A 27,216-nucleotide genomic window follows, 5' to 3' on the forward strand; every position below is an offset into this window, starting at 1 on the left:
GAACATTTTAAAAATAACGTAACATGATTGTCAATATACAGTAATTGTTTTGTGAGTGTTATTGAGTGTTGTTGTCATCAAGGATTTGATTATCATTATTTCTTTCAATCAGGGTCGTATTTGTATGATGTGTTGTGTTCAAGTTACATTCCGTGTTTGTCAATGCGTTGTAAAGATAAGAGGTTTCATTCATCGATTCGTTTCTTACTGCATCAATAAACAGCTCGTCTTCCTCTTTATCTGAGATGTGACACACTGCATGCACGGGTTTTTTTTTTTTTTTTACACTGTCTTCCTTTAGCGGGACATTGACTTTTTCCACCGTGTGCTTTGTTTCCGCAGTAGCTGCACTTATGAATATGCATGTATGTATCAGACACTTCATAATTTTTGCTGCCTTCTCAATTGTGCAATTCGGTTTTGTTCAGCACTCTTTGGAACTGTAGCTTTTGTCTGTGCACTCGTCAGTTCACATGAGCCGCTTCGGTGTACATGCATCGAAGGTTCCCAGCTGTGCTGGTGCCATCTCGTGTGATGTCCACGGCTGTATGTAATGTTAGCTAAGACCCGGCACTTAAAAGTTTCTCTCGCAGTTTCGCTGAGTTTGTGCCAAACACCACCCTGACCATCTCATCTTCCTCTGCATAAGCACAGTCCTTCACCCGTGAATATTTAGCGGCAGTGTTTCTATTGGATTGCGCTGACGGACAGCCTTATATGGGCAGGCACTAAATTACAAGCGCCAGCGGCAGCCTGTCTATGAACTTAATTTAAACTTTAGGTTTACACGTGCTTTGTTTCGAAGTAGCAGCACTCATGAATATGGATGTATATGTCAGTCGCTTGCTTCTTATTGTTTCGCTGCCTTCTCAATTATATAATGCATGTTTTCTTCAGTGCTTTTTTGAGCTCTTCCTGGTTTTCTACGTACTGCGTTGATAGTCAGTTCACGTGATTACGTGGGAGGCGTGATGATGTCACATGAAACTCCGCCCCCCACGGCCATCCAGCTCAACTCCATTACAGTATATGGAAAAATAGCTTCCAGTTATGACCATTACGTGTAGAATTTGAAATGAAACCTGCCCAACTTTTGTAAGTAAGCTATAAGAATGAGCCTGCCAAATTTCAGCCTTCTACCTACACGGAAGTTGCAGAATTAGTGATGAGTCAGTCAGTCAGTCAGTGAGGGCTTTGCCTTTTATTAGTATATATACATACACACACACACATTATATATATATATATATATATATATATATATATATATATATATATATACATACACATATACACACACACACACACACACACACACACACATATATATATATATATATATATATAAAACTTTTGTTTGTCATCAGGGGAAACTGTGGCTTTTTACAGAAGCTCAGTGAATAAATAAACACACACACTGTTCTCTGAACACACACCCCACACTTGAATCACTGAAAAGAAAGCCACAGTGAAGCACTACACAAGTGTATTGCTGTAGGTATGTAGGTGCCCCACTAGTGTTTCCTGACATACTTTTTCTAAATAATTTGTTGAAAGTCCTTAATGTTGGCGTGTTAGAGAGAGATTGGCAGCATTATTCATAACAGCACTGTTTTGTTTTTAACTCTCTCTCTTTCTCTCTCTACCATCTCCAGGGGTCCAGAGTTCATCCCATAACTGAGCCTGCCCTTTTTAATTAGCTTGTTGATTTGGAGTTATTTTCTTGAAGTGATGTTACCGCCCAGCATACATTACAGTACAGAAAACAACACTGGCCAACAGACAGTTGCAGAATATGTCAAGGATGTCACTACCCATAGTTTTCCAAGGAAAAAAAGAGAGTCTACACTGCCCTTCCTTTTGTAGTTCTTCTTTGTCATGACACTATTACAGCCTGTCATTGATGTGGACCACCAAGTACTTGTAGCAATGTACCACCTAAACATCCACTTCCTGAATAGTGACCGGGTGTAGAGGGTCTTTGGTGCAGCAAAAGTGCATAACCAGTTCCTTGATGCAATAAATAGGTGACAAATATAAAACTTTGACTGTGCATTTCAGAACTGTATACAGGCATTCTATGTGAGAAACTTTCCACATACACAATTCTGTAAGTTAATACATTTTTACATGTTGGAAAAGTAGATCTGTTTTTCGACTAAATATGCATAATAGTAGAAAAATGTATCAGGAGGAATGCTACTATTGACAACAGGCAAGAGAGATAAACAAACCTTACTGTCTCAAGAAATCAATTTGCTGGCAGGTTAATTTCTTCATGATCGATTGATGTTGTGACCCTCAGCACTTTCCTAATCTAAACTGTGATCAAGGTATGACAACACCAAGTGAAAAGAACTATTTACTTGTCGATATACAAAAAAATGTACTCATATGTGAAAAGGTCATAAATAAAAGTTTTTTATGCAAAATTAGTTGCCTGCTGCTTTCCAGAAGTAATTATGAATTATATATTACCAAACTGTTTCCACACCCTTGAATTTTTTGTATTTAGTACATAACTATTGTTTGGGTAAATATTATTGGTTTATCATTCTGGTGCAAAAATTCCAAATCGACAAAAAATCTTATTGGAGGCAATATGGCCCACCCAAGGTACTTGAGATCATTATAAAGCATAGTACTGATAGATCAGGGCAAATGACATTTAGTGCAATTAGAGTACTCACTCATTTGGGGTAACACAGTCCTTGATATATGCCTTTTCTAGGGCTTGGAGAGTTTTTACTACAGCAAACAGTTCAGCCATATTGTCATACCTTAAAAGAAGAAAGTGCATAGTGTTACTTCTAAGATTACCGACCAATTCTATAAATACTGGTAATTCACATAATCATACGCATATAACCATTTTAATAGTTAATTTAGTTACAAAAAAGTAAACCCGTTACTTCTGAATTTTACAGAAAAATATATGATCAGTGGTCGCTCTTGTTAAAACACATGAAGAATCAGAACCTTTCAATCAGGAAAGGGATTCCTGTGGTGACTTAGCCTCTCTGCAGAGAATATCTGAAATGCCTCAATTCATTTTGCCAATACGACTTGTCTGAGCTAAAAAACAGAAGCTATTTTAACCAGAACAGGCCACTTAGTCCAACACAGCTTGTCAATCAAAATTCACTTAACTCGAGTCGAGTTTTGGAGATCCCCAACTTGTACTGTCTACCGCACCACTTGGTAATTTATTCAACACATCTACTGTATAGTCCTGTGTGTGCAAAATTTTCCCTTAATTCCATCTGTGCCATGTCCTTGTTAAAGACGCCATTTTAAAATAAGAGCTACAATGCACTATAATGATTCACTTCATAAATTTGAACATATTAATCATGCATCCTCCTAAACTTAAACTCTGTTAAAACTAAAGAGCTTGATGAGCTGGTAGTAAGGGTAAGTGGTCAATGAATACAACTTCAAGTGTGCTCTAAAAGCCTCTCACTTGGTAAAGGATGCCTGAGAAGACTGGAAAAACAAATTCTCTTCTCTTTGCAAAAACAAATTAACTTCACTGTGTGTGCTAGTTATTGTGTTAATACACTAAGGTTTAAATATGCACAAGCTTCACAGTCCATACTCATACAAGATCATTTCTGTTCTTATTCTGGAATTTAAACCTAACACAACACTAGCTTGCTGATACAAGAAATATTACATACAATAATGTCTTCCAATGCCATCAGCAAAAAAACCTCTTTAAAGCCTAGTTGTTTAAAGAGCTGGCAGAATGCTGAAATCCATTAGAAGATTAAATTCTACCCTAACCTGAGCCACTCACTAACACTAAAAAAAGAAATACACCAACATTAACAGATGCCGCCTTGTAGTCAGTACAAGAACACATATTCCCGGGTAGTGTTTATTGCTGGATTATAGAAATAAAATCATTAACTGAAAACGATAATATTGTATTAAACTACTATTTCTCTTGACTGCTATATTTAATGCTAAACATACATATTTTTGATTAACCTTAAATAAAGATGCTTTCATTGAATGGCCTGTAAACAGAAATATATCCTTTAAATTCTTAATGCATGACAAGCAATTACCAGTTCATTAATTTAAGTTAAAATATATACTAAATGCATGTATGGTAACAGAACATTGTCATACAAGAAATGTTTTAAACTAGAACAACTTTAGGTTGCCTACCCCTTTCTCTCCCTTGTGACTCTAGCTCACCACATGTCTCCCTCTGTGAGCAGACAGCATGCTACAGCATGTTAATATGATCATCAGTTCCACTTCAAAGTGACATCTTGAACTTCTCTTTCATTTATTTAATTTATTTCCAACTCACATTAACATGTCTGCAACCAGCACTTGCAGTCATTCATATGATGTCTAATCAGTGCATACTAATCTATATACTATGTGAAACCATTTTGAAAAGAATTCAGAGACCCCAGTTCAATCATCAATGGTGTAACTGGGGAGCTGCAACAGAGGAATTTCCTCTCGGACACCAAGAAGTCTTTTATACCAAGGCAATTTAGTGCCTCAGACAAATCACGTATTCTACTTGAACTGACCTAAGGGAGAGCTCCTTTCCCTTCATTTGTTTTTATTTCTGTATGTGTAGGATGGTGCATGAAGGGTGGTTACTGATTAGTAGAGCTAATTAACCAGATTAAGCAGCAAATATAATCAAGACTTGGTATGTCACTGTCACTTATACATTATTTATACAAATATAGTCATATGAAAAAGTTTGGGAACCCCTCTTAATTCTTTGGATTTCTGTTTCTCATCGGCTGACCTTTCAAAGTAGCAACTTCATTTTAAATATATGCCTTATGGAAACAGTAGTATTTCAGCAGTGACATTAAGTTTATTGGATTAACAGAAAATATGAAATATGGATCATAACAAAATTAGACAGGTGCATAAATTTGGGCACCCCAACAGAGATATTATATCAATACTTAGTTGAGCCTCCTTTTGCCAAAATAACAGCCTCTAGACGCCTCCTATAGCCTTTGATGAGTGTCTGGATTCTGGATGGAGGTATTTTTGACCATTCCTCCATAAAAAATCTCTCCAGTTCAGTTAAATTTGACAGCTGCCAAGCATGGACAGCCTACTCAAATCATCTTATAGATTTTTGATGATATTCAAGTCAGGGGACTGTGACAGCCATTCCAGAACATTGTACTTCTCCCTCTGCATGAATGCTTTTGTAGATTTTGAACTGTGTTTTGGGTCATTGTCTTGTTGGAATATCCAGCCCCAACATAACTTCAACTTTGTGACTGATGCATGAACATTATCCTGGAGAATTTGTTGATACTGGGTTGAATTGATTCGACCCTTGACTTTAACAAGGGCCCCAGTTCCTGTACTAGCCCCACAGCATGACGGAACATCCACCTAATCTTACAGTAGGTAGCAGGTGTTTTTCTTGGAATGCCGTGTTCTGTTTCCGCCATGCAAAGCACTTTTTCTTATGACCAAATAACTCAATTTTTGTCTCATCAGTCCAATGGACTTTGTTCCAAAATGAATCTGGCTTGTCTAACTGAGCATTTGCATACAAAAAGCAACCCTGTTTGTGGGGCGAGTGCAGAAAGGGCTTCTTTCTCATCACCCTGGCATACGGATGTTCTTTGTGCAAATTGCGCTGAATCATAGAACGATGTACAGATACACCATGTGCAGCATTTTCACAATCCTGCGCATATGCCGCTCGTGTATTTTTCTTGGCCTGCCAGACCTGGGTTTAACAGCAACTGTGCCTGTGGCCTTCCATATTCTGATTCCATTCCTTACAGTTGAAACTGACAGTTTAAACCTCCAAGACAGCTTTTTGTAGCCTTCCCCTAAACCATGATACTGAACAATCTTTGTTTTCAGATATTTTGAGAGTTGCTTTTAGGATCCCATGCTGTCACTCTTCAGAGGAGAGTCAAAGGGAAGCACAACTTGCAATTGACCACCTTAAATACCTTTTCTTGTGTTTGGGCACACCTGTCTATGAAGTTCAATGCTTAACGAACTAATCCGACCAATTTGGTGTTGCAAGTAATCAGTATTGAGCAGTTGCATGCATTCAAACCAGCAAAATTACAAGAGTACCCAAATTTTTGCACAGCCAGTTTTTCACATTTGATTTAATTTCATACAACTAAATACTGCTTCACTAAAAATCTTTGTTCGGAAAACACCCCAGTACTCAGATGTTCCTAGGAAATGAAAAACACACCACTGTTATCTTTTTTGCTGAAAGTAGAGTCAATTATTATGCAGGCTGAGAGGGGTTCCAAAACTTTTTTATATGTATATGCATATACGTTTTGCCATAATTGAAACATACATTTTGATTGCATTCACTTAGATATATAAAAAAGAATCGTTATGAGTTGCAGAAAAAGGCATTTTGAAATGTAAACATCCAGAAGAAAATTAATGAATAAAAATCACAGCTACAGATAAAGAAATCACCAGTATTTCTGATTACAGAGGCGGAAAGAGTAGTATATTGAGGTTGTGTCATTCACTTTTCAGACATAAATAATATTTGAATAACACAATAAAAACTGGGAAGGTACTATACGCTGTTGTCGCTATCTGTTTGCAATACAAAAGCATAGCACAGATCATGTGTTACAACTAAAAGCAAAGCAAACATATCACATTACACTTAACAGCTTCTACAAGTGTACTGCATTTTGATTCAAAACCATGCATTAATCTTGCTGAAACTGAATGTAATCAAATGAACAATCACAATCAAAAAAAGTGGGGCAAGAAGTGTTATATTTCTTTTCATATTGTTCCATTCTTCTTCTGATAGTCATGGATGATGTATTATGAAGTTTAGGAATAGTGAGTACTGTAATCCCTATCTGCAGGCATATACAAACCATACTTAGTGGGATATATGTGTATGGATGCCCTATTTGATCAAAAGGTACATAATCATATGCCGCAGCTCTTTGGACCATTAGCTCTTAAACGCATTCCAAGGATGTTACTGCAGCAGTTGAAAACACTTCTGCTATTTACAATGGCCCTTTCCAGCACCAATTAACATGGAAGAGATTGAAATTGTCATTTACATCACCAGCCTCCACCTGTTCAATGGGTTGGCAGATCACCTGCCTTACCAACTTTCTGTTTGCCATCTTTAGTGCTGGGTGAGCACATTCATAATTGGAACACTCCCTACCTCAACTGTTGACGTTCCTTGCTGATTGGTCATTTGATTACATTCAGTTCTGGTATGATTAATGTGTGGTCTTGACAGATGGAGCATATATCGATGGACAGGACTTAAAATTCATTACGCCTTTGTAGTTCATTTAAAGCAGTGTTTCTCAAATAGTAGTCTTTTAAATTTTTTTTTGAATTTAGAATGCACTTTAAATCTTTTCTGTTACATTTAATAAAGCTATTCTTTGTTGTAAATTGGTCCATATTTCTTTCTTTTTTTATTCTCTTATACGTTAATAAGGATACAGTGTTATGTAGAGGTGTACTTATAACAATTTTATAGACAAATGATACTATTTATAGTCGCCTGGGGCTAAGATGTTTTCTTCTTCCTAGGGGGCATGACAGAAAATAATTGAGAAAAACTGATTTAAAGTAACACAAAAATTGTGTGCCATAATAAAAAGCAATCAATAAGAAGGTTGATAAGTTTTTAAGAATGACATGATAAAATGGTGGCAAACATAAATGCACCTCCTACATATGCTTGCATTATAATGCAGTTAAGTCACTTGATTGTGTTACATCTTGGCACAAATAGTCTTCCACAGCTTTCAAGGGTCTTAATACCTAAAGGTTTCAAGCTATTTTGTGCAGTAACTTGCTGTTTTTTCCATCATTGGTTGTTTAGTAGCCTGCTGCTGTTGACCTTGCTGTCAGTGTACAAGCTGCTGATGATTTATGAACATAGCTGAATGGCTTTATCCATTTGCACCAAAGAACAACAGAAAAGATCTCCAATTTTTGTAATTAAAAGATACTAAAGGACACACTTGTTTATGCTTTCAATGTGGGTACATTGCTTCACCTTGCTAAATGGTGTTCTTTTGTTGTAAGAAAATACGTGCCCTCACAAGGCTACCAATGAAAAGAAAACTTGGCAATAAATGAAATGGGAGATTTTTGAAAAGCCAGTCTATATTCATGACCTTCCAATTTTCATTTGCTGGGCCACCTCAAGCATACACTATGCAGCTGTTGATATGCAAGTGATGATGAGATAAGATAAGCAGTGAATAACTGCTTACAGACTCAATCAAAGAACTTTTTCCCTGGAACCATTCTGAATTGTGAAGAGTGGTAGTATTATATTGAAAAACGGGGAGTCTATTGAGAAGATCTTCAAACCCACTTAATCTAAATCAGAGTCATGGGGACTAGAGCCTATCCTGGAAGGATTGGGCACAAAGCAGGAAAAGGCTTTTTGAAATGTGAGTGGAAACCCCACATAAACACGGTGAGAGTGTGCAAACACAGACAACTGGGCGCAGAGTTTGAAGTTACCATACTGGATCTGTGGGGCGGCAGCACTAACTAATGTGCTACTACTGTGTTGCTCGCTATTGAAAGGTAACAAATGTGTCCAAAATAAATAAATAAAGTTTTGAGTAGTTGAAAATAAAATAAAAAACAAACCAGTTGCATTACAGTTCAGTTCTGGAGTAAAATAATTTTCAGAAATGTTATTTTTTTATGTCACTTACTTCTCACGTTCCCTTGCATTTTTGTATAACTTCACTTCCTGTGTTATTATGAAAAAAAAATAGAATTATTGTTTAGTAATTATTTAACAATCATTTGAACATCAAGGAAAGGACATGCAGTCAAGATAATACATTTGACAAGTGGTAAAGAAAATCAGGTATCTGCTTACAAGAGCTGGGTGAGCTGCTTACTTTAGCTAAAATGAACTCTGCTATTGTAAATAATTTATACATTTGATTAACATGTTTTACTATTTATTGAATACTACTTTATATTCAGCTTGAGACAAACCAGATTTGTGCTACAATGCAAAAAGCATGCCTAATTATGGAATCTTAGTTGAAAGCATGTTATCTAAATTTGCATTACAATAACTCAGGATCTCTATCTACAGCAATTAACCTAAATCATAAAAGTTGTAAAGAGTGACATTTGACATAAAACTAAAATATTTTTGTGCATAATATCGATGTTTGAACACCTAATGAAAGGTCTCATTTTAATCTAAAACAATTCAGCTAGCATGGCTTTATTCAGTTACATAAGAATATGTTATCTCCCTAACAAAAGGCAAAATGGCAGTGTTTGATAAACTCTATGTCTCATATTTCTTTGTATAATTAATTTAAATGTAAGAAGGCAGCTGTAACAGGATACAAGGAAAATAGAAGGACCATGACAGCCCTCTAAATGAGAGAAGTGTTAACATTTCAAGCAGTGAAACACAGACTGAAGAGTTACTCTTTATCTCATAGCTGGGCTGAGAAAATTATGGAATTCCCCAATAAGAGACATTTTTGTTGGGAAGAAAGGAAATAATGGTCTGCACAATCATTTATGTGACCCTCAACAAGACAAAAGTACAGAAAATGAGGCAAAATTAGATCTAATTCTGTTTTCAAAACCAAAAGTGTTTCTTAATAATGAATTTATTAAATAGTGTTAACTTTCAAAGGAATATTAGTTATCAAATAGCTATCAATCTACTTATAAACTTGCTCAATCTAATTGATCGGCATTTGTAAATAAATAACCGCGTCGTCGTAACAGCGATTCCTTAGTTTAAAGGAAAAGAAAAAAAGGCAGTGGCTGACTTCAAAGCAGTAAAAGGTGGAAACTCAGTAGTGCGCAGGTAAGTGGCCTGCGTTAAGACGTCGATCAGGCACAAGGAGCAGTAGGAGCAAATAAGGTAGTAAAGTTTTATTTATTTGTTTATTTTAGATTAAACAGTCCTTAGCGTTCCAGAGGTAGAACAGTTAAGTGGGCGACAGCGTATTGGTTCATTAATACGGGGGAATACAAACAGTGCGGGTGAAGAGCTTATAAGTAAGAAGAGCGCAAAGTTAGGAGAAGAGACAGAGAAAAGTAAAGTTAACCTCATAGAAAGGCAAATAGCAGGCAGCTGAGAGGGAGAACAGGACAGGAGCTTAAGGGGAAAAGGTGTAAAATATCTGTAGCAGATCTTAGTGTTACCATTTAAGTTAAGGAGCAGCTGAAAGAAGAAGAAATTTAATTTTAAGTTAAGGCAGCTTAGTAATCCCAAGTCAAATTTTAATAATGAGGCCAGTGCAATGCAAGTCCTGTTGGATGTTGGACTTTTTAGATGATGGTTTGGAAGAGCCAGTTGTCTATGAGGGCTACATCTGCAAGAGATGCCAGCTGATCCAGCACCTCGAGCTCAGGGTCGCTGAACTGGAGGAGGAGTTGGCTGACCTGCGTTGTAATAGAGAATTGGCGGACTTGGCCCAGGTGTCCTTTAGAGATAGTGTGCACCCCTAAGGTGGCGGGAGGAGATTCCAGACCAGACAGGTAGGAATAGGTGGGTCACAGTCACAAGGTGTAAGGTAAAGGGTGCACACTGTCCGGGGGCATCAACCCCAGAATTAGAAGTGTCTAACCGTTATCATGTCCTGCGGAGCTGGACGGTGACTCTGATAATTCTGAGGTGGTAGGCAGGGTTGAGGAGCCCCAACGGGCCACCTCAAAACCAGTTCCCAAAAAGAGAGAGGTAGTGATAGTTGGGGACTCAATCATTAGGGGAATTGAAGCGCAGGTGTGCTCCAGAGAGAGAGTCTCGCGGTGTGTTGCCTTCCGGGAGCACAGGTGGGAGACCTCCTGGAAGGGTGGATAGGCTCTTGGCCAGAGCGGGGTGGATCCAGTTGTCATTGTCCACGTTGGAACAAATGACATACATAAGGGTAGTCTGTCAGTTCTGCGATCCAAATTCAAAGAGTTAGGTACCAAGCTGAGGAGCAGAACTGACAAGGTAGTCTTCTCCGAAGTTCTGCCTGTGCCACGCGCCAGTCCAGGTAAGATTGAGGAGATTAGAAGGCTTAACGTGGCTCAAATCTTGGTGCAGGGTAGAAGGGTATAGGTTTATGGGGCATTGGGACTCCTTTTGGAACAGATGGGACCTGTTCCGCGTGACGGGTTACATCTGAACCGAGGGGCACCAATGTATTGGGGAGGCGTATGTGTAGGCTAGTCGAGGATTGTTTAAACTAGGGAATGGGGGGGCAGGGAGTTTAGGACAGGCCAGATTTAGATCTATACATGGAAGAACAAACAATGGTGTAGAAATAAAAATGCATAGTAATGTAAATTTTAAGCAAACACGTAAAGATAGAAGGATTAACACATTAAAAATAGCTTGCCTTAATGCTAGAAGTATCAAAAATAAGGTAAGTGAGTTGGAGTTGTATGTAGCAGAGCATAATTATGATATTATAGCAATAACGGAAACCTGGCTAAATAACAAAGATGGGGATGAGTGTAACATAGAGGGATACACATTTTTAGGAAGGATAGACAGAACAGAAAAGGAGGTGGGGTTGCTGTTTATGCCAAACAGGAATTAAATGTAAGTCATCTTCAGTTGGATGATGAGCCCCATCTTAGTGAGGACATGTGGCTTCGCCTGGAAAATATTAGGGAAAAAGGTCTCATTTTAGGAGTGTGTTATAGACCACCCAATTCAGACAGTAATTTCAACACACATCTTTTTAGTAATATCAAAAAGGCAAGTTTACAGGGGGATATTATAGTCATGGGGACTTTAATTATCCAAATATTAACTGGGATAACCTTACAGATGGAGGAGCACAAGAGCAGGAGTTTTAGAAGTAATCAGCGACTGTTTTTAACACAGCATGTTAAAGCACCAACAAGGAAGCGTATTTAGTATTCTGTAATAATCAGGATAGAATTGAGGGTGTAGAGGTGATTGAACCACTAGGGTCAAGTGACCATAATGTAATACAATTCTCAGTATTTTGTAAGAGTACAGATGCAAAGACTAAAATTGTTAAGTTGAACTTTAGTAGGGCTAATTTTGAGCAGATGCGACAAAGTCTAAGTAGGATAGACTGGGATAAGCTTTTAAATGTGGAGACAGTCGAGGAGCAGTGGAACAGGTTTAAAATGTTTTACATGTAATGCAGGACAGATACATACCTAAATTTGGAAGTAATAGGAAACTAAAAAACTCCACGATGGATTAATAAAGATTTAAAAAGAAGTTGCAAAGGAAAAACTGCTGTATAAGGCATATAAGACTAATGACTGCAAAGAGAACCGTAGCGTATGAGAACATGAGGGCAACCATTAAGAAGGATATCAGAGAGGCTAAAAGACAGTTGGAGAGGAATATAGCAGATAAGGCGAAAGAAGACCCCAAGAGATTCTTTCAGTATTTTAGTAGTAAAAGAACAGTTAAGGAGGAGGTCAAGTTCATCAGGAATAGTAAAGGGAATTAAAAGATACAGACAATGAAATAGCAGATGCCCTAAACTTACATTTTTCTGAGGTGTTTACAAGTGAGCAAGTGGATAACCTGCCAGAGGTAAACACACTACTAAGGAGGTACTGAGGGATTTGGAAATTGTAGAGGGAGAAGTGCTGCTCAGATTAAATAAGATGAAATCAAACAAATCACCAGGCCCAGATAATATTTATCCTCGTGTTCTTAAGGAGGCTAGTGCGTACATATATAAACCCTTGACACATATTTTAGGAAGTCACTGTGCACTGGAGAGATTCCAAAGGACTGGAAAATGGCAAATATCATCCCATTATATAAAAAGGGTGACAGGGCAGATCCAAGCAACTATAGGCCAGTAAGCTTAACAAGCATCACAGGAAAATTAATGGAAGGAATTATTAAGGATAAGATTGAGCAACACATGACAAGGACAGGAGTTATTCTGAACAGTCAGCATGGGTTCAGAAGGGGAGGTCGTGTTTTACTAACATGTTGGAATTCTATGAGGAGGCAACAAAAGGATACGATCAAAGTGGAGCTTATGATATTATTTATCTGGACTTTCAGAAAGCATTTGATAAGGTGCCACATGAGAGGTTGGGCATCAAGTTAAAAGAAGTGGGAGTTCAGGGTGATGTTTTTAGATGGGTGCAGAATTGGCTCAGACACAGGAAGCAGAGGGTGATGGTGCGAGGAACCTCATCAGAACTGGCGATGTTAAGAGTGGTGTTCCACAGGGGTCAGTGCTAGGGCCTGCTATTTTTAATATATATAAATGATTTAGATAGGAATATAAGTAACAAGCTGGTTAAGTTTGCAGATGATACCAAGATAGGTGGATTAGCAGATAATTTGGAATCCGTTATATCATTACAGAAGGACTTGGATAGCATACAGGCTTGGGCAGATTTGTGGCAGATGAAATTTAATGTCAGTAAATGTAAAGTATTACACATAGGAAGTAAAAAAATTAGGTTTGAATACACAATGGGCGGTCGGAAACTCGAGAGTACACCTTAGGAGAAGGATTTAGGAGTCATAGTGGACTCAAAGCTATCAACTTCCAAACAGTGTTCAGAAGCCATTAAGAAGGCTAACAGAATGTTAGGTTATATAGCACGATCTGTGGAGTACAAGTCCAAGGAGGTTATGCTCAACCTTTATAATGCACTGGTGAGGCCTCATCTTGAGTACTGTGTGCAGTTTTGGTCTCCAGGCTACAAAAAGGACATAGCAGCACTAGAAAAGGTCCAGAGAAGAGCGACTAGGCTGATTCCAGGGCTACAGGGGTTGAATTATGAGGAAAGATTAAAAGAGCTGAGCCTTTACAGTTTAAGCAAAAGAAGATTAAGAGGTGACATGATTGAAGTGTTTAAAATTATGAAGGGAATTAGTACAGTGGATCGAGACTTGTATTTTAAAATGAGCTCATCAAGAACACGGGGACACAGTTGGAAACTTGTTAAGGGTAAATTTCGCACAAACATTAGGAAGTTTTTCTTTACACAAAGAACGATAGACACTTGGAATAAGCTACCAAGTAGTGTGGTAGACAGTAAGACGTTAGGGACTTTCAAAACTCGACTTGATGTTTTCTTGAAGGAAACAAGTGGATAGGACTGGCGAGCTTTGTTGGGCTGAATGGCCTGTTCTCGTCTAGATTGTTCTAATGTTCTAATTGAGAGTTACAGAGTCAAAGATGAACCTGTTAAATTGCTACAAGGGGTTATTTTATTCAGAATTTGAAATTTCTACAGAACCATTAGATCATAATATGGCGCATCTTTTGTTAAAGAGAGCATGTACTCCATTATTTATGAAGAAAGGGAGCATCCAGAGTTTACACAGCAGGCTAGCAGTATGCTCTTGTATCCTTAATAAAACAAATACCATTTTGAGGAACTGACATCAATAAGAGAGAGCACAAAGTAGGTGATTTAATTTATATACATTAAATTACAAACTCTTTGTTTGTCACCTTCTGATGTAAAACAGTTGGATGGACTTGTATAAGAATTTGGAGGTATGTGTAGGTTAGCCCCATTCACAACACAGGCCAATGCCAAAAAAAATCATAAATTAAAACCAGCCACCACAATAATACTGAGGTAATAATTTGAAAAGAATGCTGAAAAGAGGAATCAGAATTCTTCCTCTGAATTCTATTCACATCAAATAATTACTCATTCTAGTTTAAAACCCATCATTTCTTGTCAGCATCTTCTTCCTGCTCCACTGACAGACTGAGGAGATCGTTCCTCCCCCACAATCGATCGATCGACAGACAGATAGATAGATAGATACTTTATTAATCCCAAGGGGAAATTCACAAATGCTATGCAACTCTTCAATTCCAGCCGTTTAAACGTTAACACAAGATTATAGAACATGTGGAACGTGGCCTGGACACAGACAGACGGACAATGGTTTGTCACCCAGCACACACATTTATTAACAATATTTACAACAGTTAAGTCCGTGCACAAACCCAGTGCCTTCAGCACCGATTCCCCAAAGTCCAGGCCTTACAGTCCAGTGCCTGCCTTCTGGCCGCCTCCACTCCTCTCTCACCAGACTCCCATCTACATCCACCCGACTCTTGACTCCGAATGAAGGGAGGCGACCCCTTTTATAGCAGCCCGGATGGGCTCCAGCTGCTCCCGACACTCCTACGCGGACACTCCACTGTGTGGCGGAAGTGCCGGCTGCACACCCAGAAGCCCTCCAGGTGTCCCCACTCTTCTTCCCCTCAGCACTTCCTGGTGTGGCGGAAGTGCTGAGGTCCAGGGCTTTTCAGACACCGGGGCGCCCCCTGGCGGTGACCATGGGCCCCTACAGGGTTGAGCTTCCAAGCTCTGCACCCGTGGTCCCCAGTGCAACCAGGGTGGTCGCCCCCTCATGGTCTGGAGGAGGCACAAGCCCTCCTCCGATCCTCCTGGGCATCCTGGCTGGGTACGACCCCCAGCCGTCCGCCACAACTGTTATACCTGCCTCACACTCTCCATTGCGTATTTTTTAACTTGCACTCCGCTTTTATCACTCTTTAATTTAATATTGTTCTTTATCAGTATGCTGCTGCTGGAGTATGTGAATTTCCCCTTGGGGATTAATAAAATATCTATCTATCTATCTATCTTGTCATGCCTAATAAGGCAAGGGACTGAATTTGATAATAAAAGGCTCTGACTAACACTCAAGGTGTTTCTCCCACAGTCAGCTTTATGTGGTATGCTTAAGGGTGAGAAACAGCAAGAATAGCTAAAACACATTTTTGTTTGCTGTGTGTAATTCGTTAAAGTTCTTATTTCAAATTAAACATCCTCAAAGTGCAACAGTTTAATCTCAAATAAAACAAGACTTATTTCAGTTCAATGATTCAAAGAAATCTATGGTCATAAAACTGATAGTGAATAAATAAAGCCAAAATGAATAAGCTAAACATAAAACCAAATTAATATGACCCTCACTAGGAGAAGCAGAGCGGGGAAAAAAAGAAAGAAAGAGAACAGATGAACTCTACAAAATAGTTTTCAAAGCTGTTAATTTAGTCAAATACACTTACCTCATACAGTTCTGGTTTATTTACTGAAAAGGAAAATTAACAAATTAGAATGTCTGCTGCTTAAAAATATTTTATTTATAAAATGCACTGCACTATTACTTTTTACTCTGTTACAAAAAGTTTCAAATTAATTTGTAGGCCAAAAATGAAAACAATGCTCAAAAAAAAGAAAGAAAAGTACAGACCTCCTCCGCTGCCCCCACCTCCTCCGATCCCAGCATTGGAGGAAACAGCATGAAACATGTTGATAGGTTCAAGTGTCAGCTAGACTCTATAAAAAGGAAAAAGGGCATTTTAAAATAACAGCATTAACAAAAAAAAATTACAAACAATACACCAAATTTTTAAAATATGTATCTTCAGATGCAAATGTTATGTATTACTAAATCAAACAAGTATAAATAAATACAATGAGCTTTTCCAGAAAATACTAATGTACCTTAAGAGATAGCCTTGGTGTGATGCAACCAAGATGATTTGAGTCCACAGCTATTCAACTGGTGACGCGGAAGGGATTTGCACTGTGGATGGGTGGATTGAAGCGTTGATGCTGCGCAAAATATGAAGGTGTAGTCAGCAGGAAAGTGCAGCACTCACAGTGTTCAGAGCTAGGCTGTACGCAGCTGACAGAGGGAACTCTACTTTTAGCTCATACTGAAAAGCGCTCACTTCTGAGCCAGAGACCGCAGATTTGCAGCTCATCACTGGCAGTACACCAGAGAGGAGATCTTTTAACTAAGATGTTTGTGGTGTAAAGACATGGCAATTCAATATAACTCAATTTTACATTTTACTGGTGTTTCAGCTGTGAACCAAAAACCCTTTTCTTTATTAAACACATAGAACCTGGAATTTTAGAAGGCTGGCAATCACACAAACTGAATGGGATTTGTTTGTCCCCCACTCTGGTTCAGTCTGTTACATGACAATACTACTACTATATCTCAGGTGTATACTGCTCACATATACGGTTCTTTGTAAAAGAAAATAATTTGCAATAATGGTTGAGTGTACTGTGTTTGTCTGGTTTATACACTGCGCTAAAAATCAGAATAAAGCATTCCAGACATAAACATTACTATGGATGGCACTCTCAAAAACACCAGAGACAAATAAGAAGCAGCAGGGTCAGAAGATGTTGCATTTTCAGTGTCCCCCAAAGTCAAGTAAAGCCCAGGTTTACTGATGTTTACTGTCACACGAGTTCACTGCTACCTGTCACTGATAGAGAAAAAAAAAAAAAAGTGTCGATAAGGCAGACAGCACACAGCCACACCAGGTAACAAATTGTTACTGTTAAATTCTGGTACGTACTTGCAAAATTAAATTTTCATACCATATTGAGGTTTTGTTCTGTTCTGTGTATCGTATTGTATTGACCCCCTTCTTTTTGACACCCACTGCACGCCCAACCTACCTGGAATGGGGTCTCTCTTTGAACTGCCTTTCCTAAGATTTCTTCTATTTTTTCTCTACAAGGGTTTTTTTTGGGAGTTTTTCCTTGTCTTCTTAGACAGTCAAGGCTGGGGGACTGTCAAGAGGCAGGGCCTGTTAAAGCCCATTGCGACACTTCTTGTGTGATTTAGGGATATAAAAAAATAAATTGTATTGTATTGTAAATTGGGTGAACGATTTCCTCGTTAGCTTGGATGAAGAGTAACTCTTTAATTATAAAATCCATCGAATTTCAAAACACGTCTCAAAAAGCTAAACACTTCTATGAAATTATTGAGGTAGTTATAAACTTAACTTGTCTTCATTGGATTTTTTTTTTTTAACTGTGTTTGCTAATATCAAGTTTAGTACATCTTTTATAAGGCCAATGTGATATTCTGGGTGTTAACATGTCAATTTTCTGGCTCTGACCACATTTATGTAAAACCAGCAAAGACCAAAAGACTCTTTCAGCGAGTGTTCCGAGATACTTCACTCTTGACTTTGTTCTCACATATTCCCTTGACAATGAATATATCCATAAATTCCTGGAGTGGACCTCATTTCTACAATAAGCTACAGAAATGCACTGAGAAAAGAATCAAACATTCAGCAAGACTTGGTCACAGCTCTCTCTGTCCAACGGCAAAACTCAAATGTGCAATCACCACACAAACCTAAATGTGTGATTGCCTTGGGATGCTTCCAGCCAGGCAAGTCATGGGACCACGATGACAACATTCATTTATAGAGCATATATCCATCCATTTTCCAACCTGCTGAATCCGAACACAGGGTACAAGGCAAGAAGCAATCTTGGGCAGGGTGCAAACACCAAGCACACACTAGGGCCAATTTAGAATCGCCAATCCACCTAACCGGCATGTCTTTGGACTGTGGGAGGAAACCCACGTATACACGGGAAGAACATGCAAACTCCACGCAGGGAGGACTCGGGAAGCGAATCTCCTAACTGCGAGGCAGCAGCGCTACCACTGCGCCACCGTGCCGCCCTATAGCATATATTCATACAAAAAATGTAGCTCAAACTGCTTTACAAGTTCTCAAAGTTAAAAGAAAAGATTAGGTAAGAATATTAATGAATAAGTAACAAAGAAAAAGTAAACAAATCAATCAATCCATACTATAACATGGAATCATGACAAGGGATGATGACTGTCCTTCTTTTACTAGAGCAGCCTAAAATTCCCTCAAGTAGGTATGGGATGTCCTGTAGACCAGAGATTTTCGAGGTCTTTAGAAGTGCAATGCACTGCCATACATTTTATTTTAGTCCGTCAAACTCTCTAGCTTTCATTACTTCTGTCTCACTGTCCTGAGGAAGGCAGCAAGTTTCTAATGTCCTTGTTGGGCGTACTGCATTTAGACAGGGTGTGCTGCTCCCTTCCTACCCCTACTTTCTCGAACAGCCATTCAATGAACGTCTCTTGTTGCTAATGTGCTACTCTTGTTTTTACTGCAGGCGCTCTGTAGGTCCCAGACCTGTCCTTGGCTATTTCCCACTCTTACCTGCCGGGCACACACAACAGGAAAAACAAGGAGGTGAATGCGGCAAGAACCTCCGTCACACAATCAAAGCAACTGCTGCCAGATTGGGTTTATAAAAATTCTCTATGAAGCTCGCCCGAGCCTGGTGTACATGAAGGAAAAAGGGAAAACTGACACACAACCGAAACATTAGTATTACGAGCGTTAAACAGTGAAATCGATTAATATATTTGTTTTACTGTATCTCTTTGCACACAAAAATACACGGGCATATACAGTACAATGAAACTATTCTAATATAAAGCGTTAAAATTCTGAAAAATATCTATTACAGTTAACGTTGAAAATTAACTGCATGTTACAGTTAAACTGTTAAGAAACCGTATTATTCTTCATAAAATACACGTAATTAAAATATTAAACAGAACCTGTAAGTACTACTGAACCGTTTTCCGACAACAGAAACGAGTGTTTCTTTTCTTTTTTTTCTTAATCAACCGGGACTTAAAAACATCTGAAAATTGATTTCCTTGTGCTTTACACCAAACTCCTTCATTTACAACCCAGTTCGTCATTTTGTAGCAAATAAACATAAATTCGAAAAACATATTTCTCTTAACACATAATTTACTTCCTACTTACCACAAGCTCCTTCTGTGACGTCACCACAATAATGCCTGCTCGAAGTCTTTGTGGTCCTACGATTGAAGTAACTACGGCGCCTGATAACTTTTCCCTTCTTAACTTTATTTTAAACACATAGCAAATTACTAAAATTAAATTATAAATATAACTGACAATTTTGAGATTTAAAATAATACAGATTTTAACGTCTCACAGGCGATTAGGAAGGCCACCTTCCCAGCACATAAGGTCTTTTTTTGAAACTTCGCGGCTTTGTGAAGCGGAGCGAACAAATCTCATTGAGTCCATCGATATATGTTTTGTCCCTGCAGATTTTAGTATTTGAGGGTGAGTAATACTTATTTCATTAAAATGCTACACTTTAACTCACGATTTTTTTTTGCAGATTGTCGTTTGACAAGTATATGTGTATGAAAGCGTTCATAAGTTATTGGAGAAGAACATTTTATCGATGAAAATCCTATTAATTTACATTTGCTTGTTTAGCAGAAGATACAGTACATATGCAAAATTAATTCACCATTCACCTACAAACACTATATAGTGTTGTCTGCATGGAGTACGTGTGTTCTGTTACAATCTGATACAGTATTTGAAAACCTTTGCATACAACCTGCGCTTGACTTTTCAGAAGAACTCAAAATTAAAAAAAAAAAAAATGAAGATAATAATATTTTATGTAGCGCTTTTCTAATCAATTCAAAACGCATTATACGGACTGTGGGGAACCACTACCAATGTGTAGCATCTAAAACTGAAAAAAACTCTTCAATCAAAGTTTGACATGACCACAATAAACATTTTCAGAAATGCACATGCTCGAGACCTTTAGGTCAATGAAATGGTTTCAAAATTAATAAATTCCCTTTTTCATTTTACAGATAAGCATTTTGACTTCATTTGAAATACATTAGCGATATTGGGATGAAAAAATCCAAGGTGGCAGTGACTGAAACAGAAGAATGTGGCATCTGGCTGGATACAAGTCAACTGAAAGAAAAGAGAAAACGGGTAAGCCATTTACTCTCTCTCTCTCTCTCTCTCTCTCTCTCTCTCTCTCTCTCTCTCTATATATATATATATATATATATATATATATATATATATATATATTCCTTCTTTAAAGTTATGTTTTCCGGATGACTTCCTTCTTTTGAACACATGAGTAAGAATTTTTTAAAAATATGTAACACTGTTACAGCATCTGGTTAAATATGGGTTCTTTTGTTATGTGAAATACTTAGGGACTGATAGCAGACACGTTTACTGATTCTAATATTCATAGTGGCTTAGATTCAGTTATGTGTTAATAATGAAGCCTTTTAATGTGTTGCTCATTTGTAAAGACAAAATGGGCAGTTTTATATTGTAGCCTTTTCTTGCACAGTTGAATTGATCAGCCTATTATGTGAAATGAGTGTTTCTTTTTCACACATACAGTATTTTATGTATTTATATTTGTTACACTGCTTTCCTCGCTTGGTTTGGTAACTTTTTATTGTTGAATGCCTTAGAACCTTTAGTTAATGCCACATGTCTTGACCAAGAAAGCTTTCTGAAAGTTCTTAACTCTTTGAAGGCAGGTATCGACAAAAGGGTGGAAGGCGTGTTTTGACAAGAGTTAAACTCCAGCGGTAAAAGGCTAAGCATGAAGAAGACTTGCCTAGAGTGTGCTTAGTTTTATCCACTTGATAACAGAAAACACCACAAGACAGAATCAAATATCCATTTGTTTTCTTTTAGCACAGTGTTATTTGCCAGAAGTCCTTTGCAGAAGAAGTTTTGTGTATTGTTTGGGACTGGCATTTTGCACTTTCAGATTAGGATTTTGAGCTGCCGGAATAAAGTGACAAAAGAGGGTCGGTGGTGCAACAGCAGTGTGACTTAGTATTGCAAGGAATTGGCTGCCTTGAGCAGTATCTTATTGAACTGAATATAACAGTCATATGGTTGTTAACTCTGTTTTTCACAATTTCTGTTATAAAAATGGATGTTAACATTTTTTCACAAAAAATGAGTTTTTCTGAAAAAAATGCAGCCTACATTCATGACAAAAAAAAACACTGAAAAATACTGATACTGAAAAATCAACAATAAAACTGTACTTGTTGTCATGACTATACTTGAATTAATCTTATACATTTTATTATTAAAGTCATAGTGGCAATATGCTAAAACCATGACAACAGTTGAAGATTGTGACCTAAGAATTACTCTGCCATTACTTTAACGATATACTTGCACAAGGCATATGATAATTAAAAATTAGAAGATTTGGGGTATTTTTGTTACAGATGGAGACACAAGAGGACATGCTAATTTGATTAAGAAGATGAATACATTTGTTCTTTATTTGGTTGAGAGCAGAACACATAAGGCCACAGTGTTGAAATGGTGTTTGATTGTAAGAATTAGGCTAATAGAAAATGCATCTCAAAACTCAGTATGTGCATCTGATGTTTTGTTTTTTATTTTGCCTTTAGTATTCTAATTGTACCTTTTTGAATATACTGTATTAATAACATGACCCAATTTCTAGTTTAAAGTCCTCTTTGGATAACCTCACCTGTTTTGGGAGGCAAGTCGAGGCAAAGATCTGGTAGAAGACAACTGAGGTCATGGCTGAGACGAGAGGTGAAAAGGAAATGTTTTGGTATTGTGTTGTTTATGTGGGCAATCTTTTGATCTTTAGCTATGAAGCCAACTGAAATAAAGATTATTTCAAATTTTAACACCTTGAATTTGCTTTGGAAAATAAAAATGAAGAAGCATTTTGGCTGCTTATTGTAGATAAATATATATTTTCATAAACTATTAAACATTAACATTTTCAAAGTTTTAACAGTTTCTCCTTCTATTTTAGGTTCCTGTTTTCCGACCTATTTCTAAGTTATTGAACCCATTAAGTAAAAGTGGATATAACATCAATGTGGCTATAAACTTTACACAGACACGAGCGCCTATGCCAAATACTAAGCAAACTACCATCTCATCCTACCTAATAGCAGAAAGCTCAGGTTGGTAGAAATTTTACATCGTTTTCTCATTCCAACCTCTCCATTATTGACGAGGGTAAACTTTTTTTTTTTTTTTTAAATGAAGGTTTTTTTCATATTACTATAGAAGTTTGATCTGAAATATGATCCACATCCAAGTCCAACAAATATAGTTTGCTGTAAACACATTGCTCCATTTAGTATTTGTTGGTAAAATAATGTGGTCCTTTATATTTTAGCAACAGTACTAACATTTCCCGTGCATATCCTTGGGAGTATTTTGCACCTTATAAGGCGATATCAACTTGTTCATAATTGTTGATCTGTTTGACACAGGGTACTTGCATCAAGGTATGCCACAAAATTTCACTTTTATTGAGGACTGGACTTCGACTTGGTCTTTCTTTACTGAGTTTTCTGCTGCTTTAGCAGAAAATGAAATTCAGAAATCAGCCATGAATATAACCCCATGCTGCACCAATGGTCACTTATACCACATTAATTTAGAGTCGCGTATTAGCCTTACATGCATACATTTAGAATTATGTAGCAACTTGCAATTCTGATTTGAATCTGTATAAGTGTACCTGTCCAGCTGGGGGTTGGTTCCTTCCATGCTCCTGGTGTTACCAAGTCAGACTCTCCCAGCAACCATGAACTGAATTAAATAATAAATGGATTGAATGATTTTGTCTGTTATACCGGTATTGTACATTTACTTAATTTCAGTAAATATGTTCTCTTAGTGATACTAATGATAGAAGGTTGCACTGGCCATCACAGTATTATGCTGAGGTGTGTTGAGCCAGAACCCTCATTTCAAGCGAGGCCCACCAAATCAACAAGCTGATTAAGAAGGCAGGCTTACTTAAGGCTAAGTCACATTATGCAACTTTTTCAGCTCGACTTTTAAGTTGTAGCCTTCATTTACATAATCTTAGGAAGTCTAAATCAGTTAATCGTCTACTCGCCAGAAGCCTGTTGCCTAATGTGACATGCCCAGTGACACACTCCAACTAGTATGTGACTTGCTCTGAAAACAAATGTCTTTAGTTGGTTGGGCTGTATGAGATGACAACCAATGAATGCTGTACAGTGTATAGAATGCAATAAGAAACTTGGCTGTTTTGGACCTCACAAGCAGAACAGAGATTCTTATGCCTGATGTCTTTGGTTTTTTTAGTGTCATGTCAGTATAGAAAAAAAGGCAACAATTGCAGCTGAACTCCCTGTATTTGTTAACCCCTTTGTATAACACCAGCTTTGCCAGGCAGTATGCTATTGGCTCTCATAAAAAGGTGTAAGCTCAACTGTGCTGAAAGGTCGACACTCAGTTGGTAAATGTGGCATGGGATTTTGGGTTGTTTAAATTGACATATCCCCACGAAATGAAGTTGCGTGATGTGACTTTGGCTTTAGGAGACCCAGTTCTTGACCTACTGAAGGTAGTAGCGGAAGAGAGAATGAAGACAAAACCGATGGCCATTATATAAAATGCTGTAATCCTCTATGACACACTAACATTAAGGACTTTGAGACAACTAGAAGTGTGTCAAGAAAAGCTACTGGGGCATCTGCATACCAATATGCTGTATGCCTTTATAATGCCTTACTGTGACTGTGACTGCTCTGACTTGGCTAAAGAAAAAACATTTTTCTGTGATGTTAGTCATTCTGGTGTGTAATGCGAGGGTGGTGGTGGGGTTAGTTTTTTTTTTTTTTAAAATTGAGCTTCTGTAAAAAATTTCTCCCTTAGGGTAAATAAAGTAATACCCATATCTACGGTATCTGTTTGTCTGTATATGTAATATTGGGATGTATGTATTTTATTTATTTAGTTGGTTATTTATTAGTAATAAATCATTTAGATAAAAGCTTATAAACCACAGAATATTATTCTTAGACTAACTACACAACATTTTTTCCTAGTCTTTCAGTTTTGTTCCAATGTTTTTCCTTACAAAATACAAAAAGTACCATGTTAGATTTATTATATTCCATTGTTTTTTTTTTCTTTTTCTTAACAGGTAAAAAAAATGAAGTGTATTTAAATTCGGAAATTGACATAACAAAATGTTCCGAGTCTGAGCACAATGACACAAAAAGCAAATCCTGTATAAGAATGAAAGACTATAAATGTGTTTCTGAGCATATTGAAGTGAACCAGGCATCAGATGTGAAGGATGATCACAGTGAAGCAAGGCTGTTTGAAAGCCACTCTTCAGATGACCATCTTTGCAGCAAAACTAAGGATTGTGAAGCTTCTTTTACCAGTGACACTTTCTGTTCAAAATATAGCAGGGAAAAGTCTCATTGTATTACTGCACATCAGATGGAGATGGAACTGCAGGACAAAAAATCTTCTATCAATTGTACAGAGTCTAAAATGTCTTTGAATCCTCAGTATGGACACAAGATAGAAAGTTGTTTGCCTCAGCCATTTGCTTCTTCTTTGTCACCTTCCAACTTTAAATTAAATTCCCAGACACTTTTCACTCAGGATTCCCAGGGCAACAGAGTTATTGCACACAAGAAGATTAAAGCTTCCAATGAGTTCATTAATGAGAATGAGAGAGATGTTGAATGTCTTAACAAGGTACCTTTGGGCAGAAGACTGACTTTAAATCCCCTACACATGTCAGAACTTTCAGACAGTCCAATGCCGCAGCACACGCATTGTCTTGAAGGTAATGAAAGTATTCTGTCTGAGAAAGAGAATTTTGATTTTAATTCAATTCCCCGTTTCCACTCAACACAGAAACAAAGTAATTTGAGATCTGAAATATTTTCTATTTGGAATAATATCAGTTGTTTTAATCAAGAAGACATCATGCAAGACAGTGGTTTACAGAGGCCATCTAAAAGAGCTAAGTTACACGAGACTAGCAGCTTGACCCAGCAAATGCTTTTTACACAAGACTCTGAAGGCAACAAAGTAATCTCTCATCGTTGTGATAGAGCCAGCCCAAGGAAAAGCCCATTTAAAGACTGGACCAACCAAAGCCGCAGTAGCCAATCTTGCAGTTCATCCAAAACCTCTACATGTTTTCATCCATGCCTGGAGGAAGGTGGTCCAGATCGTATGCTGTTTACACAGGACTCTGAAGGGAACATAGTGATTAAACACTGATAATTATACAGGCTTTTGGGGAATTGTGCTTGAGTAGCTATGGAAAATAACCCAAGTTTATTGCACATTGTGAACCAAGTCCTTAAATAGTTTTATATTATCCTTCATGCACATTTTGTACATAAATTAAAAATCAATTTCAAACTAAATTACTCAAAATGGGTTACTTTTATTCTGCATGAATAGATGCTCTAATTACCAATATAGTTTCGGTTTTCTGGTGGGTGCTTATAAGTAATTTCCTTGAAACTCTGAAATCGTAACCGCTATGCATAAGAACCACTTTGAACACTTTTGACCCAGAGGAATTGTAGCTGTTCCTAAAACAATGAAAATGTTTTTTGCACTCCAGCCCAAAAATGAGCTTAGCATTTTTAGAAAATGTGGATTTACTGTTTCATCTAAAAATGTTCTGTCTTCATAAAAATGTTAAAAATTCCTTGTGTGCTATGTTCTACATCTACACTGAAGTATTTCACATTTCTTGTTTTATGTACTGTTTAAAGTCTGCACTGAATTTTTTTGTATGTTCATGCTATTGTTTCTTGTGCCTTTTTCTGGAAGTCTGATATTTTAGTAGATATAATTGATTATAGAATGCAGCATGTTGTTGTTAGTCATGGTGTGGTGCTTAAATATTGGTTATAATCCAGTAGTACTAGTTAGGATAAACCAAGTAGCACTGTACTGCCCCAGGCACCAGTCTGGACACCTTGGGTCTCATTCATGAAATGTCAGCAGAACGAATGTGTTTGTAAAGTGCTTAAAGAGGGAAAATCCGGTGTTTATCAATGTTTTAGAAAGGACAGTTAGTTTGTAAAATGGAAAGATCTCATATATGGTCAGGACCAAGCTTAGTGTGTGTGTGTGTAAATAATAAAAAGCATCATATATAAATGGCAATAGCAAAAAAAAAAATTTAATTAATCTCCTAAATACTGTATAAATATGTGAATGATAAATTACAAGATATAGCATCCTTCAAGGAAACCTCTGTAAAATTAGCAGCTAGTATGATGATTATTCAAAAACACGGTTATCTAGTTTTGTTTCACAGTAAACCCATCATGCAGGTCTGTACCTAACTGGGTGTATTTTCGTATAAAAGGGCACCGATTTGAACCTGATTTGACTGAACGTAACTGGCTGACCTCACACTACTGCATGATTTGGCCAATCAGAGCACACTGAGGAGAGAGTGCAGATCTCAGGACTGCACTGATGAGTTGGCAGAGACTGATGAATGGTTGATTAGTCGTTTTGAAGAAGAGAGTACAGGCAGGGCGGCACGGTGGTGCAGTGGTAGCGCTGCTGCCTCACAGTTAGGAGACCTGGGTTCGCTTCCCGGGTCCTCCCTGCGTGGAGTTTGCATGTTCTCCCCGTGTCTGCGTGGGTTTTCTCTGGGTACTCCAGTTTCCTCCCACAGTCCAAAGACATGCAGGTTAGGTGGGTTGGCGAT

At 37.7% G+C, this 27,216-nt stretch overlaps 2 protein-coding genes across 3 annotated transcripts in view; one reads left to right on the forward strand and one right to left on the reverse strand.

The window, feature by feature from the left end:
* Positions 1 to 19,678, reverse strand: part of vps28 (VPS28 subunit of ESCRT-I) — a 38,220-nt gene extending 18,542 nt beyond the window's left edge. Inside the window, exons 1-5 of one of the 2 annotated variants that reach the window (XM_039736472.1) lie at positions 19,629 to 19,678; positions 16,229 to 16,314; positions 16,044 to 16,066; positions 8,721 to 8,758; positions 2,691 to 2,780 (exon numbers count right to left, since the gene is read on the reverse strand). In XM_039736472.1, coding sequence (XP_039592406.1) covers positions 2,691 to 2,780; positions 8,721 to 8,758; positions 16,044 to 16,066; positions 16,229 to 16,286 — 209 coding nt within the window. In that variant the 5' untranslated portion in view covers positions 16,287 to 16,314; positions 19,629 to 19,678. Of the gene's footprint in view, positions 1 to 2,690; positions 2,781 to 8,720; positions 8,759 to 16,043; positions 16,067 to 16,228; positions 16,315 to 16,482; positions 17,342 to 19,628 lie in introns of those variants that run through there. The other variant, XM_039736471.1, reaches the window with a different exon arrangement.
* A 95-nt stretch (positions 19,679 to 19,773) lies between these two features.
* On the forward strand, positions 19,774 to 26,652 carry LOC120515447 (aurora kinase A and ninein-interacting protein). Its single transcript, XM_039736470.1, has 4 exons — positions 19,774 to 19,958; positions 20,513 to 20,642; positions 22,495 to 22,648; positions 24,655 to 26,652. The coding sequence occupies exons 2-4, from the start codon at positions 20,556 to 20,558 to the stop codon at positions 25,755 to 25,757; spliced, it is 1,344 nt and encodes a 447-aa protein (XP_039592404.1). The 5' UTR covers positions 19,774 to 19,958; positions 20,513 to 20,555; the 3' UTR covers positions 25,758 to 26,652.
* Positions 26,653 to 27,216: the final 564 nt, after the last annotated feature.

The sequence above is a fragment of the Polypterus senegalus genome, chromosome 15, assembly GCF_016835505.1.
Source record: "Polypterus senegalus isolate Bchr_013 chromosome 15, ASM1683550v1, whole genome shotgun sequence".
Lineage (NCBI taxonomy): Eukaryota > Metazoa > Chordata > Cladistia > Polypteriformes > Polypteridae > Polypterus > Polypterus senegalus.

Coding starts and splice junctions, on each gene's coding strand:
- LOC120515447 (XM_039736470.1), top strand. CDS start 20,556: ATGAAAAAATCCAAGGTGGCAGTGACTGAAACAGAAGAATGTGGCATC. Junction 20,643..22,494: donor TGAAAGAAAAGAGAAAACGG/GTAAGCCATTTA, acceptor CTTCTATTTTAG/GTTCCTGTTTTCCGACCTAT. Junction 22,649..24,654: donor CCTAATAGCAGAAAGCTCAG/GTTGGTAGAAAT, acceptor TTTTCTTAACAG/GTAAAAAAAATGAAGTGTAT.